The following is a 20,287-nucleotide window of genomic DNA, read 5'->3' as shown; positions in this document are numbered from 1 at the left end:
CTCTTTGAACCACCACTGCCGGGTTGGAATTATCACTGGCCTCGCGACATTGCAACATCTCCTGCATCGCCACACAGCCCTGAAGAAGTCACAGGTTTACTTCCCCTATGTGACGAAACACGTGTTGGTTGGTTGTTTGTTTTTGCTCCATCAAAATATTAAAAACATTTGAAGGTACTAACTGGTGTCGACCGCAGACATTTGTTCAAAGCGAGATAATACAACCATTTTACATACAACCCAATTACGTGTGCCCAGGACTGCATTCTCAGTTGCGTACTATGCCTACTGCATTTCCATAGATGTTATTTAATAGCCTGTTACTTTCTTCAGACAATAAAATCATGCTGTAAGGGCAAAAAGACACAAGAAACAATGAGTGTCTGGATGTGTCACTCCTTCCTTCCTGTATGTGAATGACTATACTACGTGTGTATATACTTACATATATCAGTGTTATTTATATAGAACAAGCAGAGCAGAAAAGCAGTGGAACATCATACGGGCTGAAAGGCAAAGATTCAGCCAGCGAGTGATTGGAGGAAAGCTGCGTTTTAAACTCCTAAGTGGGCTGTTAATGCATCATGATGAAGTAGATTGTTTCTTTAGCTCTTTCCTAAAATGAAGTAGAGTGGAGAAAGCTTGATAGATATAGGAATGTTGTTCCAGATCCTGGGTGCATATACATAAAAGGCGTGTTGTTTTATAATTTTTTGCTCTTCTTCATCTCCAGTATGATAGTGTTCAGGAGTGGGCGCGTCGAGAGCTGTCAGTGATGTTGAACTGTCAGTCAGAGATGTTGGTTGTGATGGCTTTGTAGATGATGCGGTTATTTTTGGAGGTGGAGCAAGCAAGCAAGATGAGCCTATGCAATTTCATCAGGGTGGGGGAAATATATTTTTCAGGCCTTTGTTGAGGAATGCTTTGGCATGAATGGTGCCCTCAAAAGGGGCATCCTGGGATTTGGAAGGCCATGGGCCAAGGTGTTGCCTTTATATTCACATGAGACTTTGAGGGCTTGAGCAGCAATGCTGAAGTGGCTTTCCGGTAGGAATAGTTTCCCTTTCTTGGCTGGCTCCAGGCCTTTGCTGTTCTTGATGCTGTGTTCCATGAGGCAAAGGTAAGGGCGTAATATGAATTCAAATCAATTTATATTGTGTAATAGTTGGGGTTTGATTTTCTCCAGGTTTGTGTTGCTTTGCCAGAGTTGTCGCAGATGTAGCTTGTTGTTCTTAGTCATAGCAGACATTCTATTTTGGTTGGGCTGAGCTTCGGGGAGATGCTGGACAGCCAGGCCTGGAAGAGGGGCAGGCACAGTTTGATGCATTCATCATCATTATGTGTGAGCACAGGCTCCAGAGGCTCTATGTAGAGGATGACACTGACAGGGGACCTGGTGCAACATTGGGGGACTCTACAGGTAATAGGGAGACTGTATTCCCTGCATGTGTCCATGTGATGGAAGTGATGCCATTGAACCGGTGAAGGATGTTGCTAGTAAATCCCATACAAGACTTCTAGATGATGGTGAGATGGCTGACAGCCTTGAAGGCTGCCGAGAGGCCAAGCAACGCCACGGGGTCGGGGTCCTCTCTACCAGTCTCTATGATCTGCAAGACAAATGTCTCTGAGCTGCAGCATGACCTGAGGCTGGGTGGGTGGTTGTGCAGGAAATGGCTGTCCTTGGTGGGATTGTGGAGGGGTGTGTGGGCTGCTTCTTCAATAATGTTGCTGATGAAGAGCGGATGGCCCAGCTGTTGGAGAGATCGTCAGGGTGAAATGTGATTCAAAGGGTGCAGTGATAAAAATGTGTGTGTGTGTGTGTTTCTGATTACAGTACACAAGTGTCACAAATAGTGCTGTGTAAATAGTGTGCATGTTTGTGTGTGCATGTCACTACTTTACAAGAAATCAATACTACGTGTATGTATGCCTGTGTGACTACGCTAAACAAGTGCCCCACATAATGCAGTGTTTACAATCTGCATGTGTGTGGTTGTATCAGGCATGAAATACAAATTGCAGCGGGAGTGCAGCCTCTGACTCTAGATGGCACAGGCAGGGTAGTGCTCAGACAATGTTTCTCATCAGTATGTGATGCAATTAGTGTCCATAAAAGCGGATTTAGACAAAGACAGACCTATAGATTAATTGTCTGGATTCCTATTCCTCAGACCACATGCTTAGACAGACCTGTCACCCTAGACTTGGCACCCTTGCTCATGCCACACAAATACCCGAGCTCAGTCTCACAAACAAGGGATGTCAGCCTCCAGGACTCTGGGAATGAGGCCCAATGACCAGGGGGCGAAGATGGGGTTCTTTCTGCCTAGAGTCATCGTGGGGCCACCCACACCCCCCTCCGCCCTCTCAGACCGCATATGTTTCAATAAACCTTCCTCCTCCAGCTGCAGACGCACTGCAGGCTCTAAGCTGCCTACGCTGGAACATTTACCGCACAGCTGTTTTCCTGAATACCTGAAAATCCCCTTAATCCTACAAGCTGCAGAAATTGACAAAGGGAAGCAAAACAGGTTTAGTAGAAGAAGGAGCCTGATGAAAGGAAACAGGGAGAGGGGGCCAAGGGAAAATAAAATAACTCCAGTGAGTGATACAGTGAGTGATGCCAACTGTAGGAAAAAAAACTGGAAGCCAGGAGTGTGCAGAGGGAAAAAACAAATTAGAATTAAAGTGAGAGTTCGAGTTTATAACTCTCTGTGAGCATGCAATTCTACATGTATTTACATTGATCTTTCGATCCCCGGTTAGCTGTGGTTTGCACATTCTCCTAGCAGTGACCCCCACTCCAGTCAGAGTAAGCAAGTTAAACCCTCAAAATAACCCCTGCTCACCCCCTTGGTAGCTTGGCCAGAGCAGTCATGCTTATCCTCCAAGGAAATGTGTAAATTATTGTACACACACACACACACAACACACAAACACAATGAAAAACACCAGAAAATATAGCCAATATTTATCTGAGTAAAACAAGACCAAAACAACAAAAATTCAACATCCACAAATCAAAATATGAATCCTCAAAGAGTAAATGCAGTTCCAGTGCTTAGAAAAATGATAGCTCCCACTGGAGCTATAGCGACATACTTGACAGACTAGAATCTCAGAGTTTGGGGGCAACCGCAATCGTTACAGAGTCGTACAGTCCCTGGTTACAGTACCTTGAAAACGTTGACAACACAAAGACATAGCGAGGTGCTGGAGGGTGAGGTGTTGCGGGGGCTGGTGCGGCGTCGGTTCCTTACTGTTGGTGCAGATTGTTGGCATGTCGGTGGATGGGACGTTCCAAGGCACAGAGAGTTGATGCGGCATTGGCGGCGAGGCGTCAGTTCCGCATATGATTTGGGTTTGATGAATGACCAAGAGTTAAGCAACGCAGTATCAATTTCACAGTGTCAATGTCCCACCATGCGGCCACAGGTGCAGTGATGGAGTCCGCCGCCAATGACTTCAGTGATGTGCTACTCGGGACTCCCTCCGTAGTGGTTCCTCAGAAGCAATGCGGTGGCATTGGGGCCTGCATTGCAAGTCGCGGTCATTGCGTTGGGCAGGGACTACGGCTCCAGTGCAGGGTCCAGAAACTGAATTTAGTAACACTTGGCAGAGTAGGGCTCTTGTCAGGAAAGCCCAGGAGCTGCAGGGGAAGTCTTTGATGGCCCTGGCACTTCCAACAGGAGGCAAGGTCAACTAAAGCCCTTGGAGAAAATTAGAAAGCAGGAAGCAGAGAGCAAAGTCCAGTTCTCTCTCTCCCAAGACAGAAGCAGGAGGTCAACACAGCAAAGTAAGCAGCAAAGTGGCAGCCCCTCCTGGCAGCACAAAAGCTCTTCTTGGCAGAATGTCCTCAGTCCAGAAGTGTGCAGAGTATGTGGTGTCAGAGGTCCCATACTTATACTTATTTCAGCCATTGACGTAGGTAAACTTCAAAGAAAGGTCATTGCAGTGCACAAGGACCTGCCCTTCCTTGCCCTGGCTCCAGACACAGTACAGGGGTGTAGAGACTGCTTTGTTAGGGGACAGGCACAGCTATATTCAGGTGCAAGTGTCTACTCCTCCCACCACTTTAGCACAAGAAGACCCATCAGCCTGGTGATGGGCCATCAGGACATGCAGGGCAAACCTCAGATCCCTTTGTGTGGCTGTCTAGAGTGAATTCACAAAGCCCAACTGTCATACAACCCCGACATGTATTCTAGGGACAAATAATGTTTAAGTAAGAAAATGCCCACTTTCTAAAAGTGGCGTTTTCAGAGACACCAAACTCCAATTTTCTATCAGCTTCCAATTGGAAGGTACACTTGCAAAATGTTACAAGGCAGCTTCAATACTAACCTATTGGAGAGATAGGTCTTACTATTGAGAAAAAACGAATTTAGCCGTGTTTCACTACCAGGACATATAAAACTTCAAATCACATGTCATACCTTTTAAATACACTGCAACCTGGCCTTGGGGCTACCTAATGCCTACCTTAGGGGTGCCTTACACGTAATAAAAGGGACAGTTTGGGCCTGGCAAGTAGGTGTACTTGACAGGTCAATATGGCAGTTAAACACTGCACCCACAGACACTGCAATGGCAAACCTGAGACATGTTTGCAGGGCTCTCATGTGGCTGACACAATCTGTGCTGCAGGCCCACTGATAGCATCTGACTTACAGGCCCTGGGAAAACCTGGTGCACGGTACTAGGGAATAAAATAGGTCAATCATGGAGAAATCAAATGCCATTACATTTTAGACAGGGAGCACTTGAACTTTACTACTGGTCTGCAGAGGTAAAGTGTCCAGAGTCCTAAAACCAACAAAAATGAAATTCAGCCCACAGTCAAAAACAGGAGGTCAAAGGCAAAAAGATAGGGGAAACCAAGCCAAACGATGACAGGTCTATGGGTTTGCAGTTTTGCTGCCCAGCGACAGTTTGATCACAAATGTGCCTTGTTGGCGTTCACTCTGAAGCTTAGTACCAGAGTCAAAAAGTTTCATTTGCAGTCAGAAATCACATATGCGTCATTCAATAAATCAGGATTGCAGATCTTTCTGAGGACAAATTGAATTTTGACTGTGTAGATATCTGGGAATGTAATTGGTTTTCCGCAGTTACACATTTAGAGGTAGGGCCGGAAAGGGCAGTGGTTGGGGGGAGTGTCATTGGAGGGGGTCATGAAAACCTTGCTTTGTTTGTATTCACAAATATTCCATATTTCCACTTCCTCTCTTGAGATACACAGAAACCTACTCTTAAGGATGCTGAAAAGTGTGCCTCCAGGATGTGAAATAGTCCTGTAGGTTTCACTACTGAATATAGACCCCCAGATATCATGGCACAGGAAAATCGAAGACAGACTATTGATGGTCAAAATATCGAAAGTTGAGTGGATATAGGAAAGCATAGATTTGCTATTCCTAACTCCACATCTACGTACCTTGAAGATGTACATGTCACCAAGGAACTGAGGGCCCGATTCACAGAATGAACTTAAGACTCAATCCTAAACTTACTACTATTTTGGTATTCACAGAAGTTAGGATTTTGTCTTAAGTTTGTCTTAAGACAAACTTAAGACAGACTTAAGACAAAATCCTGACTTAAGTTTGTCTTAAGTCTGTCTTAAGTTTGTCTTAAGACAAACTTAAGACAAAATCCTAACTTCTGTGAATACCAAAAGTAGTAAGTTCATTCTGTGAATGCCAAAAGTACTAAGTGCATTCGGGCCCATATACCGGAAGTCAGGTATGGAATATCTCGAACTGCATACCTGCCGATATTTTATCTTTGACATTTTCTCCTCAATATTATCTGCCATCGATATCATGGTTTTGATTTTTAGGGTACACTAGAGATGCAGAGCAGGGCATTTGCCATCCCGAAACATGCTAATGCACCGGTCTGAAAAACGTACCCCTGCAAATTACCTGCCAAATGGACAATATTTATGTATTTTTCAAAAAGTTGGAAGATGGAAACTTCAGGTCAGCAGATAACACACATTTTACACTGTCCTGTTTGGGGATTACTGTTCATCTTTCCTACCTGGTGTTGTTACATTCTCTGGTTAGAGCCTATGTGTCACGCTTTGGTTAATGTTGATGCACAGCCTCTGTTAGATGATTGGGTTTGTGAACATTTTTAATTTCACCCACAAAACTGGGTGAAGATGGAAAGCTACACAATTTTCGGAGTTGATAAGTTTTCTGGGGTTTCCAACTTACAAGAGAACGTCCACAGAGAAGGATATTTTAATTGTTTCACAGTTACTTTTTGCATACAATGTCTCCCTTGTTTATTTAACGTCTTCAAACCAATAAAGATTGCAAAGTTTTGTAAAAAAAAACCAAAAAACTTCACTAAAGTGTGAGCAAAAAAATTGCAACTGTTGTGCCTCCCCTCACCCTTCCACTTTTGACATGCTCAATATGTAACAATCGTCAGATATGCATTTATGGAGAATAGTCTTTAAATGAGTTCTCCATGAAAATATTTCAATGAAGAAAAGGAGTGATGCGAGATGTTATTTTAAGTTCCAATAATTAAAAAACGAAATAAGGTAGAAACAATGAGTCAGGCGTCTTGGCGAGTGAAAAGCCAGTAAAGTGCACATTGGCAGGTTTTGCGGCTGTAAAAATACAATTTTGAAACGTCACAAAAGTCTTTGTGAACCACAACATTAATACTATGACCCTTATGAGTCTCAGTGGCTGGGGATGTGATAAAAGAGCGATGCCCACCCTCACAACTCACAAGGAATTCTATCAACGGCTTTGGAGCAGCTTCCTGAGCCACAACACTTCGAAAAGTTACCACAGACCAGTCAGTGGCCATTTGCAAAGCGGACCCCGCCCTTGAGGGACAGCCACCTCCATGTGTGTGGAGGCCGCAGGCTGTGCCCATGAGGGACAGCCTCCACCGTGTGTGTGGAGGCCGCAGGCTGCGCTCAGGAGGGACAGCCTCCACCACGCGTGTGGAGGCCGCAGGCTGCGCCCAGGAAGGACAGCCTCCACCGCGCGTTTGGAGGCCGCAGACGGCGCCCATGAGGGCCAGCCTCCACCACATGTGTGGAGGCCGCAGGCCGCACCCATGAGGGACAGCTTCCGCCGCCCGTGTGGAGGCCGCAGGCCGCGCCCATGAAGGCCAGCCTTCACCACATATGTGGAGGCTGCAGGTCACGCCCAATTAGGGACAGTCTCCCCAAGCTGGGGAGGCTGCGCCCATGAGGGCCAGCCTCCATCACGCGTCTGGAGGCTGCAGGCCGCGAATACCGCAGACAGCGGTGCTATGAATCAATGTACGCCCCCCCAACCCCAAAGTCCTACTTCCTTTTTTATTGCTCTTTATTCGTTTAAGAGAAAATAGTTCAAATACTGGGACGTTGCTAATGTGTCAGCAAAGGTCAAGATAGTCTGCCCCTTGCTGGCCTCCATGGCTGCATTTGCAGCCGTTTGCATGTATACACAAACTGGACCCAGCCTCATGATTCTTAATCATGTGGAGTTTTTTTTACAAATCTCTGTGAATGGCCTCTTGGTGCTGATTTAGTAAGTCCAGTCCTGCATAAACTGCACTGAGCTGCTTCCGGCCCATTTGTATAGAAGCCCAAATGTACACCTTCCTGTACATAAAAAAGCATGGCATTTTGCTTTTTCTATGTGTGCTACACAAGGTAGCACACATGGAAAAAGCAAAAACTAGGCTAAATAATGCATTTCTCCTCATTTCACCAACTTAAAACCAGGGTTTTCCCAGTCTTAATTTTAGCGCTGCCTCCTATATATGCCACCTTTGTACATAGGGGGCAACGCCAAATACAATGGGTGTTGCGGCTGAACGCCTGCCTCAACCCCCACTGCCCGCCCCTTTCACGCTAAACATAGCGTGAAGGGGGGTCTTATGTAGCGTTTAGCCACTTTAAGTGGCTTAACGCTGCCTTGCTCACTTTGCCACTGGATTCAAGCAAGCCGGGCTGAAGACGGCTGGAATGCCAGAAACCGGTCCTCGGAAGCTTGTTTCCGGTCCAGGGAAGACATGGCTTGGCAGTTTGGGCTGGACTGTTCCCATGAGGCACAGGGTCAGACTGATTTGCATATAGCCATGTCTGAACTGGGGTGGCAGAGTGGGCTAAAGAACGGTGATGGATTAAACCCAGATCCTTTGACTGGGTGTGAGTGTTTGATTGATTCAAATGCTCCGTCCATCACCACCCCCCTTTTGTACCGCCTTGTACATAAGGCAAGGCCCCTATCGGGAACGTGACAAAAAGTGACATGCCCGTGGCAATAGGGGCTTGTACATATGCCCCTAAGTTTCATCCACCATATCCTCTATCTGATTATTCTCCTATGTTCCCAATCTGCTCCTTCTCTTTGTCTGGATATTGTTGGTTTACAAACTAATACCAATGTCTGCATTAATTAACCGACAATGTGTAATTGAGTTCTGTGTTGCACAATAGTGACTTTGGTTTATTTATAATGTTCAATTGGTAAAATAAATGAACAGGAGAGGTACGAATGTTCAGTTTTTTAAGAAAAAGATTGAAGCAGGGACAGTGAGTGCCATTGGTGTTGACTGTTATATTACATAGTTCTTCATCCAGTGGCTTGTGAGCTCTGCTATACAAGCCAATTTCCAAAAATCAACTTAACAATTTTAAAAGAAAGCAGGGTAATAAAGACAAATAAAGACAGAGAGAGAGATTGCAGAAGGCCAGGGAATCACAAAAAGCAGCTGCTTTAATAAAGGTCAAAGCTCTATAGAAGATTGTTTATGAGGACACCTGTGCCCATGGGATCAATCAGTAGCATGGCTCCAAATAAAATCAATGAATTCATCGATGAACTTTATGAATGATCTTCATTTTGCAACATGCTGTAAAGTAGAGAGAAAAATGACTTTTTTTTTTACAAATACCAGGAACAGGGAATAAACAGACACACCATTATCCAAGGCTCATAACATTTCAAGAAAAAAGGACATTTGGAGACAATAGTGTTCTTTCCACTCTGTGAAAGTAATGGGGCTTTGAAGGTAGCAGATTTTACTCTGCATGATTCAAGGGCATTCTGGTAGAAAAGACTATTTGATTACTTCAAATCAGAGAGGATGTTTATGGAACTTGTATTTGAAACACCTACTTTGTGAATAGTAAATTAAGTGCCAGAAGTACGACCAAGCATTTTGTGAGTTGCAAATTGCGACGCAATTGCGCCTTGCAGTTTGCGACTCGCAAAATGCTATGTACAACAGTGTCAGAGACACTGTTAGTGATTCCCAATGGGGTGGCAAAACGCGAGGCTCATGAATATTAATGAGCCACTCACAATTTGCGACCCCATTGGGAATGGCAAGCCCTCCCAGGGATGGTGGCCTGCTGGGCTCAGCAGACCACCATGTCTGGGATTGCTTTTAAATAAAGCAGTGTTTTTTTATGCAGCCCATTTTCCTTAAAGGAAAACTGGATGCATTTAAAAAAAAAAAGAAAATGTTTTTGTTTCATTTTTTAAGGGCAAGTAGTGGTTCCTGGGACCACTGCCTGCCCTTAGAAAATATTTTCTGAGCCAGTCACAATGGGGAAGGGGTCCCCTGGGGACCCCTTCCCATCTGCAACTCCATTACCACTCTACTGAAGAGGATGCTAATTTGTGAGTGTTTTGTGACCGCAATTGTGGTCGCAAAACATTGGTACATGACTTTGCTGTTGCAATTAGGAAGGGAACTCCCCTTTCTAACAGCGAGTCGCAAAACCTATTTAGTGAGCTGCAAATAATTTGCAACTCTCTAAATAGGCTTTGTTCATGGCCCATGAGGATTTTGCACGCGCAAACTGGTAGCAAACCCCTTTGCGCATGCAAAAATGGGTCATGCATCCTGCCCTAAGTCTTGGTCTTCTCGTTCTTATCTTGTGATCACCTTCGTGCGCCATTTATTCACTTTTGAGCACTGTGGGGCTTATTTACAAAGATAGTCACTTTTTTATGCTCCGGTGGTGCAAGCCTCTCAATCATATCAACGAAGGGACACAAAGCCAACCGGGGTGGTTTTGTACGGCCTCACAGATATGGAGTAAGTCGAAGCAGCGGAAGTTGCTGCGTTGCCTTACTCTGTGTCAATGAGGCATTCCATGGGCGTTGCGGTGAGTGTTCCCACGCAACACCCATGGATTTTGACGCTGCCCCAGATTTACTCAATCATGTGTACCTTGGGCAGCTCTAAAAGCTTGTGCCACACCAGAGCAGGCGTAATGAGGTGTAAGTATTTTTATTTCTCCTCGTTCTTTCCTCTTTCCATGTGTGCTGCAAACGCCACTCGGAATTGTTTTTGCGCAGTAAGTTGCTCCTTCCTGCACAATAATAATGCTGCCTGCAACTGAGGTACCCTTATACCATGGCGCAATGGTGCCTAAGTTGGCGATATGCAGCAAACTGTGAGCCAGCACTGGGGGAAAGGACAGGAATGCTCCATATTCAATAAATACGGTGCATTCCTGCCCTTTCACATTGGCATAGGGCTGTACAGAAAGAAGACATACTGCACTGCCGTACGCCATTCCTCACTTTATGTTCACTTGATCAACTGAGCATTTATGTTATATCTTTTTCCTTGTGTTTTTATGTTGCTTTACAAACATTCATAGGAGAAAGAATTCCTTACATATTTAAAGCCTTTAAGACTGAAGGGCGTACACTATATCTTGGGGTTACCAGGCCAGGAGCACCACCCTTAGAATGCGGAGACTGACCACCCACCATCTAATCTAGAGGCCAAAATCATTGATTTATAACTTAGTGTTATATTATTTTCTGCTCTGTGCCCTGGCACTTTTTTTTTGCCTAGTTCGCACTTCATAAACTTTGTAAATGAACACATCAATGAATATGGGAGGTTTGGATCTGGTGGGATTAGAAATGCCTGGCAGGGTGAAAGGATGTAGCCTCCATGCATGACAATGAATGGGGCATGTAGGGAGTATGATGGCAGGGGGGATACAGGGTGAGGAGTGGGATAGCTAAGGAGGGAAGGTGATGGGTGAGAAGAAGAGAAGACGTCAGGACATGGGGAGTAGTGTCACGGTAGCAGATGAGAGTGGTGCTAGTGGAAGTGATGGACAGGAAGAGGTGGAGCAAAGAGATGTGAGGTGGGATCTGTAGGAAATGGCTTCATTTCTTTGTTTATTTACTTATTCATATCAGGTTTTTATATAGAGCGTACCATATCTAACAAGCATTGGGGTTCTGTACAACTGGAGCAGACGACATTGGCCGTGAGCAAAGGCATCCAACAGAAGAAACAGCTCCAAGGAGTTGGAAAGCTTCAAAGTAGAAGGGAAAGAGGAATACATTACCCAGTGCACAAAAAGAAAAACATAAATCTGAAAACAATACAAAGTTCACGATTGAGTAAAACGTTTTTCGAAATAAAAAGATGTTTGATGCAGCCGAAATTGCAATAATTACCAAATTCATGTTCTGTGCTTCCATAAAGGCTGGTCACATCCAATGCCAGCATTATGGAATCCTCCTGCCATTTCAAGTCAAAGCTCTCAACGAAGAAAGTAGCCAAGACACACTTGGTAGTAAAAAGTAGTCAACAGAAATGGACGTGTTTTCTAGAAGGTAATTCTGACCTGAAATAATTGGTCTGCCCGGGGTGGGTTTGAGACTCTTGTGTACTTTATGGAATAGATTGAGGCAAGGGATTCTAGGATTATCATTTTTCTCCAGGGATTTCATTGCACTCTTGTCTACTGCTAACAGGGATTAAAACCAACAGGGGCAGCCCCACTCCCCAGAACCTGGGGCCACTAAATAATATTCTAGCAACAGTGGTACAGGGATGACATTTCTTAAACGGAAATTCTTCTCAAAGCTCAACACATATAACAGTAAGTTCAAAACTGTGAAATAAGGTACCTAACACTATCTTAAGTGTGACACAAGCAGGAAGATATCTAAGTAGAACATTAAGAGCCTCTGTCAACACTGGTAGAGATGCTGGAAGTCAAGGGAAGAGAGGGCTAAGTTTCAGAGAAGAATTGGTCCCAGTGGAGGAGGGAAATGGTATTAAGCATGGGCGTAAAATCCGTTCCGTTCACGGAATTCGCTGATTTTCTGCAATTTCGCTGTCCTCGAATCTCGCGAAATTGCAGATAAATCCGCGAAATCGCGTGCGGGACGGATTTTCAAAAACTGAAGTACATGAAGCACTTACAGGGTTACAGCAGGTGCCCACGTTGAAGCTAATTTCTTTGTAACCATTTACAAAATGGTTACAAAGAAATTAACTTCAACTTGGGCACCTGCTGTAACCCTGTAAGTGCTTCCTGAGAGGCACCTCCAGAGTTGTTGCCTACTTGCAACTATTCTCTGACCCTCCTCTGACCCTCGAAGCAGGGTAAGAGAATAGTTACAAGTATGGACCAATGCTCCAGGCTGTCACAAAAATTAAACCACAACAGGAAGCACTTACAGATAAGGAGGGTGGCAGTGGTGAACCAGAGGGTGCAAGTGATGAACCAGAGGGTGATGTGTTGAACCAGAAGGTGCAGTTGTGAACCAGAGGGTGCTGTGATGAACCAGAGGGTGGAAGTGGTGAACCAGAGGGTGGCAGTGGTGAACCAGAGGGTGCTGTGATGAACCAGAGGGTGGCAGTGATGAACCAGAGGGTGGCAGTGAGGAACCAGAGGGTGACGGTGATGAACCAGAGGGTGGCAGTGGTGAACCAGAGGGTGGCAGTGATGAACCAGAGGGTGGCAGTGATGAACCAGAGGGTGGCAGTGGTGAACCAGAGGGTGGCAGTGATGAACCAGAGGGTGGCAGTGATGAACCAGAGGGTGGCAGTGGTGAACCAGAGGGTGGCAGTGATGAACCAGAGGGTGGCAGTGATGAACCAGAGGGTGGCAGTGGTGAACCAGAGGGTGGCAGTGATGAACCAGGGGGTGGCAGGGGTGAACCAGAGGGTGGCAGTGGTGAACCAGAGGGTGGCAGTGGTGAACCAGAGGGTGGCAGTGGTGAACCAGAGGGTGGCAGTGATGAACCAGGGGGTGGCAGGGTTTAACCAGATGGTGGTAGTGGTGAACCAGAGGGTGGCAGTGGTGAACTAGAGGGTGGCAGTGATGAACCAGAGGGTGGCAGTGATGAACCAGAGGGTGACCGTGGTGGACCAGAGGGTGACAGTGGTGAACCACATGGTGCTGTGATGAACCAGATGGTGGCAGGGGTAAACCAGAGGGCGGCAGTGGTGAACCAGAGGGTGGCAGTGGTGAACCAGAGGGTGGCAGTGGCGAACCAGAGGGGGGCAGTGATGGACCAGGGGGTGGCAGTGATGAACCAGAGGGTGGCAGGGGTGAACCAGAGGGTGCTAGTGATGAACCAGAGGGTGGCAGTGATGAACCAGAGGGTGGCAGTGGGGAACCAGAGGGTGGCAGTGATGAACCAGAGGGTGCTGTGATGAACCAGAGGGTGGCAGTGATGAACCAGAGGGTGGAAGTGGTGAACCAGAAGGAGCTGTGGTGAACCAGAGGGTGGCAGTGATGAACCAGAGGGTGGCAGTGGTGAACCAGAGGGTGCTGTTATGAACCAGAGGATGGCAGTGGTGAACCAGAGGGTGGCAGTGATGAACCAGATGGTGACAGTGATGAACCCGAGGGTGGCAGTGATGAACCAGAGGGTGGCAGTGGTGAACCAGAGGGTGGCAGTGATGAACCAGAGGGTGACAGTGATTATCCAGAGGGTGGCAGTGGTGAGCCAGAGGGTGGCAGTGATGAACTAGAGGGTAGCAGTGATGAACCAGAAGTTGGCAGTGGTGAACCAGAGGGTGCTGTGATGAACCAGAGAGTGGCAGTGATGAACCAGAGGGTGGCAGTGGTGAACCAGAGGTTGGCAGTGATGAACCAGAGGGTGACAGTGATGAACCAGAGGGTGGCAGTGATGAACCAGAGGGTGGCAGTGGTGTGGTGAACCAGAGTGTGCTGTGATGAACCAGAGGGTGGCAGTGATGAACCAGAGGGTGGCAGTGATGAACCAGAGGGTGGCAGTGATGAACCAGAGGGTGACAGTGGTGAACCAGAGGGTGGCAGTGGTGAACCAGAGGATGGCAGTGATGAACCAGAAGGTGACAGTGATGAACCAGAGGGTGGCGCTGCTAAACTGCCCAGGAGCTCTGTGGGTGTGAGCCCCTGCACAGCTGAGCTGCCCAGGGGTTGTGAGCCCACGCGCTACTGAACTGCCTCGGGGCCCAGTGGGTGTGAGCCCCGTGCTGCTGAACTGCCCTGGAGCCCTCTCAGTGTGAAAATCATTTGTGCTCAATTGCCTGGGAGCCCTCTGGGTGTGAGCACACATTGTGCTAAGTGCCCCCCTGGCCCCAGTACATATATACCTGTACAGCACAGCACCATTATGCTCTTGCACCATGAAGTCTGGTGCCTGGATGCTCCTGATTCGTGTAGGTGGTACCACCGTCTGGTGCAGTCAAAATGTGAAGTCATAACTTGCTACACAGCACCAATAAACACGTGTCCCTCCTGGCACAGGTATGCGCATGTACCAGGTGTGGAGCACCTGCATGCCACTGCACCCTTCTGCCCAGCACCAGCATATGCCTGTATGGGGCAGTTCAGTATGAGTTGGAACATTGTCCAGCAGCAGCAGCGGCATTCGCCTGAACCCACTCAGCAGGATCAGAATGGCTTTGTACCAACACGCGCAGCAGAGCTATCTTGTACATCTGAAGGATTCTGGGGTCCTGTGCCAAAAGTATTTTTGCATCCATGAGTTTCCCGTACGCCATCCCCGTGTAGCTCCTGTGACCAGGAGGCTGCTTTCTCCTCATCTTCTGCTCTGCTCGGTCTCTGACCCTTTATAAACAAGATGCATGTGAACTCGCATAAAAGCCCCGCCCGTTTGTCCCCGTCCACCACACACTAGCGGTATGAACCGTCTTCCCGCCCGTCCCCACTGTAATGGCCAGCTCACTCAAGGACCTCTGCGCCTTTTGGCGCGCTGGCAAAGTTACAGGCACACGTGGTCACATATTTGTGCAAATGGCACAAAAACCCACAAGTTCGCGGGAAAATTCGCGAACTTGCAGATTTTATTTGCCATTTCGCACGAATTCGCGAACAGCGAATTCGCAAATTTCGCCCATACTTAAATGGTATCAGAGGAGGAGGGCACAACTAAGGGGCAGAAGATACGTGATGAGAGTTGAACTTTGAGAGGTGACTCCTGAGAGGAGCTCCAGTGATAGTGGGGGACCACCAGACCGAGTAGACTCAGGACCTTACTATGAGTTTGGCAGTGCGGGTGCAGGACCGCCCCGCTCCCGCACCTCCAAACCCATGGTTGAACCTCCTGCCAGATTAGGAGTTTTCTCCTGTCTGGAAGGCAGTTATTTGGTGTTCCCTTCGTTGTGCCTATGAAATAGGCACCACAATGGGAACGTCAAAATCAGTGCCTGCACAGCATGGGCTGATGCGTTTCCATGCTGTGCAGCTACTGGGGTGCATGCACACAGGGCCATAAAACATGTGCACCCCTGTATGCACCCCGTGGCGCAGAGGCACAAGGGGGACCTGTCGGGCCCCCTTTGCTACCTCAAGCCACACTTTGCATGGCGGTCTCACTGCCATGAAAAGTGTGGCAGAGAGGAAACTTGTAGGAGGAAAGCCAGACTTGGGGGCAGATCTTTTTCTGCTGGCACGGCGAAACTCTGGAACGCCTTGCCCTCTGCCATCCAATCGGCTATGACAGAAGCTAGCTTTAAGAAGCTTCTAAAGACCTGGCTCTTTATGCAGAAAACCTAAGCATTTCCCCGTGCCCCCTGCTTTGCTGAAGTACTCTTCCAGCACCGGGACACCTCCTCGAGAGGTAGCTGCTCGCGCTATACAAGTATCAGTATTATTATTATTATTATTATTATTATTAATATGCCTGATGGGGCTGCAATGGCCCCGCAAAGCATATTGCTGCCTCAAGACCGCTGTGTCACCGCCAGGGGTCTCTGATCCCTGGTGATTGCTGTGGTCCTAGGGTGGCATGACTGCCCTGGTCATAATAAGGTGGTTGGAAGACAACCACCACTGTGACCCCATGATTCTGGCGGTTGGTGGACCGCCAGTCTCATATTAAGCCCCTCATAACTCAAATTTGAAGAGAAGTTGTTGGAGGATACGTTTGAATACCAGGTGCGATGATGGACTTGGAAAAAGCAAAGCTGAGAATGAGGTAGTGATAACTTTATGGTGTAGTGATGTTAGAAGTAGCGGAGGGGAGTAAATGGTTGGGCTCTGTAGGGTATCTTGAGAGGTGAAGTGGAACACAGTGCTGGAGACTGTGTAAAGTGAGATATGGTAAGTATGGGATAAAGAGATAACAGTAGTTGGAGGTGGAGGATTTTTAGTATCTTTTCAACACCTATCTCTATCTTCTCTGAACATGATAGCAGCAAGGTAGATTTAGCATCTTTCCTGTAGGTTAAACTCCTTACCAAACCCCTGCCATTGTATATTCTTAACATCCACCCTACTCTGGTTGATTAAAAGCGGTGTGACTATTGATGTGGACACAGATGTGGTCCACCAGCTGCAGTCAGGCTGATCCAACGCCATGCTCTTTGTAACGTCAGACCCTCTGGTGTGTTTCTCCACAGACAGCAACTTCATCCTCGCCAACGCCCAGGTGTCGAAGGGGTTCCCCATAGTCTACTGTTCCGATGGCTTCTGCGAGTTGGCGGGCTTCGCACGCACTGAAGTCATGCAGAAGAGCTGCAGCTGCAAATTTCTCTTCGGCGCCGAGACCAACGAGCAGATGACGTTGGAGATCGAGATGTCCCTGGAGGACAAAAGCGAGTTCAAGGGGGAGATCATGTTTTACAAGAAGAATGGTGAGTGAGGGCCCACATCTTTCAACCTTCTCATGAACACAAGTTGTCTCATACATCAGCAGGTGGCACAGAGTCACACAGTATCTCCTATCCAATTTTCCCTTATGCTGCTAAATGTGCTAAATGTAAAATATGTATTTATTTATAATATTTTTGCAATGTAGCTTAATTTCAATTACATTCATTTTTTTAATGAATACATATTTGGACTAAATATGAAATATGCTAAAGATGAAAGCCAGAGGTTGCACAATGTCTTGCAGTCAATGTTAAGAACCAAATTGTAGTCTATTCAAAGTCAACACATAGCGTTTCAATGAATCGTCAGTTGTGATGGCTCATGTTCTTTTTAATTATTTCATTGTTATGATGTTATTTCTCAATGCTGAATTCTTTGGGGGTTGTACAAGTCTTTTGAAATTGTCAACTTTCAACCAGCTGAAGCTCAGATGGGATTATGACCCCTCATAGTACACATTTCACAAGACAGAAGCTGTATTGAGTATGATGCCACTATCTGTTATTTCTGAAAACCATGGGCCCAATTACAGGGTGATGAGAACAACAGGACATATGTAAACAATAGGCTTGGCATGACCAAGAGATTCATAATGACATTACAAAATCAATAGAAAAGAACGCATCAAAGTTGAATTTTAAGGATCAAAAAGGAAGCAAGTAAGTGATGCTATGTGCATTATATAGATGACCTAGACATTGGCAGGCTGCAGGTGGGGGGCTCAGTGTGGTGCTTTAGAGGTACAGGCTGCTGAAGTCATCTTTCTTCTCTACTTCATCCTCATCTAACTGCAAAGCGCAAGCTCCCGCATCCCTTCCGGTCAAGCACTCCAGTCCGGACTTTCGACGGAATCCCCCAGTATTGTCCTGCCTCCCATCACCTGGTATTCAATTCTTCACTGGATATCACTGTGCACCCCCTGGACCAGCCCTGTGCATGGCCCACCCCTTGTTCACCTCAGGACTCAGGTTTCTTCAGTACTGCCAGCACTGGGGACAGAACACGGTGGTGCATCTATTTAGGCCAAGTGCTCTCTGGGGCTTCAAATGACGCGCCATTACCCAGCCACTAAAACATTATGAATACTGGTCTCCTCTCTAGGGGCAGTTATTGGAGCTTTAAACACTGATTGTGTGCTGGATCCAGAGAAAAGTAATATAGGGCTGATGAAAAACATGCATACGGCAGATGACAATACAGGCGTTGTTTTCAGAAAGACACATATGTACTCTTTAGGGTTCTCCATATGTTTGCAGAAAGTTTCTGAGTTTTGGGTGATTTACAAAGAGAATAGAAAGTATTTACCTGAGAAGCTTCCACAATCACAATTCCCCAGGCGTAGATTCCTGGTTACTTACATACAAAAATCCTTTTTGCAAGCACACAGATAACTGTACATTTAGGGACGTGCAAAATAGTTTGCAGAAGTGCATTCTCACTTTGAACGTTTTTTCTCCTTTGTGTCCATGTGGAAAATATTTTTATCCATGGAAAAAACCGTTCCTCTACCCACCAAAAAACAATTTAGGGGTGATACCTTCCCCTTTCTCCTCTAGATAGGGATTTAATCCTGCATTTGGCAGGACTAAGGGAGGCGCATGCAAATGGTTTAAGAACATTATATAAGGCAATGGGTCATAGGCATTTTTTAGATTTGTTATCAGTATATATTAGGTATAAATTACACTGACTTTACTGTATGCCATAGAATCAATCAACAGGTCAAACTGGGATTTCTTGGAGACGATGGAAGATCACATTTTGTGTGAATTATGTTGTTTTAATTTATGCCTGTACCTACTCTAAGATTAGAATTTGGCTTAACAAGTTGTCATGTGCAAGGCTTGTCTTGTGTGATCCGTTGGGGATGCAAGCTCTTAAAGGGTAAGGAGAGTTCACTGAGGGGTTTTTTGCACTTAGAAATCTTTGAATCAACACTTGGAAAATATTTATCCTTTAGGGATTTTAACTACACGCTAAATCAATTTGACCTATAGCGGGATTCGCTGGACTCTTTCTCCTATATTCAACTAAAACATTTTTAAAGTATTCATCCAGTTTAAAAAGTAAACAGTTAGATGTAAAATACTGTGAATTAAAGAAAATTTGAGGTGATAACAACTTCTTGATGGTTTTGGGAAGCTCAGAGGTATCTGTCTTGGAACCTAGAACATGGAATACGTCATTTTATTACGGATTAATCTAATTCTTTTAAATGTGTTAACGAATTGGTCTGATTCCAAAGATAAGGATAAACTTTGTAATCTATGTAATATGGGAAGTCAGGATTTTAATGATGTATTATTTGGTTGTCCTACAATTCCCTTTCCTCCCCATCAAATGTTAAAGCTGATGTTTTTACAATGCATTATTAAGACAGTAGCTGAGGCTCGGCAATTTCTATTCACTCTTAAGGATCAAGTCATTTGTCAAAAAGTGTTCATATTTTTGAATTGTCTTTTTAATGTATATGAACATAAGTTATGCAATTTGTTATATTGTTTTGTTTATATGTGGACCTTATCTCAGTTCTAATCTTGCATAAAATGTGAATGGAATTGGTTTGACTAAGGGGACCGCACGGTCAGACCTCTGTTGGCCTTCTGGGCTTGTGGCATGCCCACCAGAGTCTAACTGACCAAGCCCTGGTCCTCTCCCGCCTGCACTACGGTAACTCCCTCAATCTTGGAGCCTCTAAATCAACGTTAAGTAAACTCCAAGTCATGCAGAACCGTGCCACTAGGATGCTACTCATTGTCCCAAAACTCAGTCTACCAAGCTGGCCTTGAAGACCCTACACTGGTTGCCAATTTTTGAAAGAATACAATTTGAATCTCTGTGCATAGCCCATAAGACCCTATGGGGGAAGGGGCCCTTAATTAATCACTCTCTTATCACTTTCTAGAATACCAGGAAATGCCTTTGCTCGGCTAATTTAAATTTAGCTGTAATCCCTAAAACTAAAAGGGTAAGATGTGGAGGCAGTTCTTTTCCCTAAAACAAGGCCAGACTGTGGAACATCCTTCTCCCACACCTTTGCTCAGAGACCCGCCATTTTTCCTTTCGAAAGCTACACAAAACCTAGTTGTTTCAAAATGCCACTCTAAAACCACCTCGTCTCTGCTCTGCTTGTTGCTGCTAGCCGTGGGATGCCTTCGGGTAGCTATGCGCTTAATAACTGGTGATAATAATGTAAATCTCTGGGTGTAGCCAGTGTGGGAGAGTGCATGAAAGTGTTGTGAAAACTCACAGATTTGCAACTGTGGGTATACACTCCTAAACAGAGGTGTTTGTGCCTCTGAGTTTAGATTAGCTGCACAAGTACATTTACTAATCTGACCCTACAGCAAATCTTTTATAGATCAGAGGTTATTGTAA

At 45.9% G+C, this 20,287-nt stretch overlaps 1 protein-coding gene across 2 annotated transcripts in view; it reads left to right on the top strand.

Annotated features, from left to right (window-relative positions):
- The window catches only part of KCNH8 (potassium voltage-gated channel subfamily H member 8), a 960,407-nt gene that overhangs the window by 346,108 nt on the left and 594,012 nt on the right, over nucleotides 1-20,287 (top strand). For both annotated transcript variants that reach the window (XM_086942172.1, XM_086942171.1), the window contains exon 2: nucleotides 16,657-16,890. In XM_086942172.1, the coding sequence (XP_086798298.1) occupies nucleotides 16,657-16,890 (234 nt within the window). The remainder of the gene's footprint in view (nucleotides 1-16,656; nucleotides 16,891-20,287) is intronic.

The sequence above is a fragment of the Lissotriton vulgaris genome, chromosome 10 (genome assembly GCF_964263255.1).
Source record: "Lissotriton vulgaris chromosome 10, aLisVul1.2, whole genome shotgun sequence".
Taxonomy (NCBI): Eukaryota; Metazoa; Chordata; class Amphibia; order Caudata; family Salamandridae; genus Lissotriton; species Lissotriton vulgaris.
This window is presented reverse-complemented; position numbering and strand designations above follow the sequence as displayed.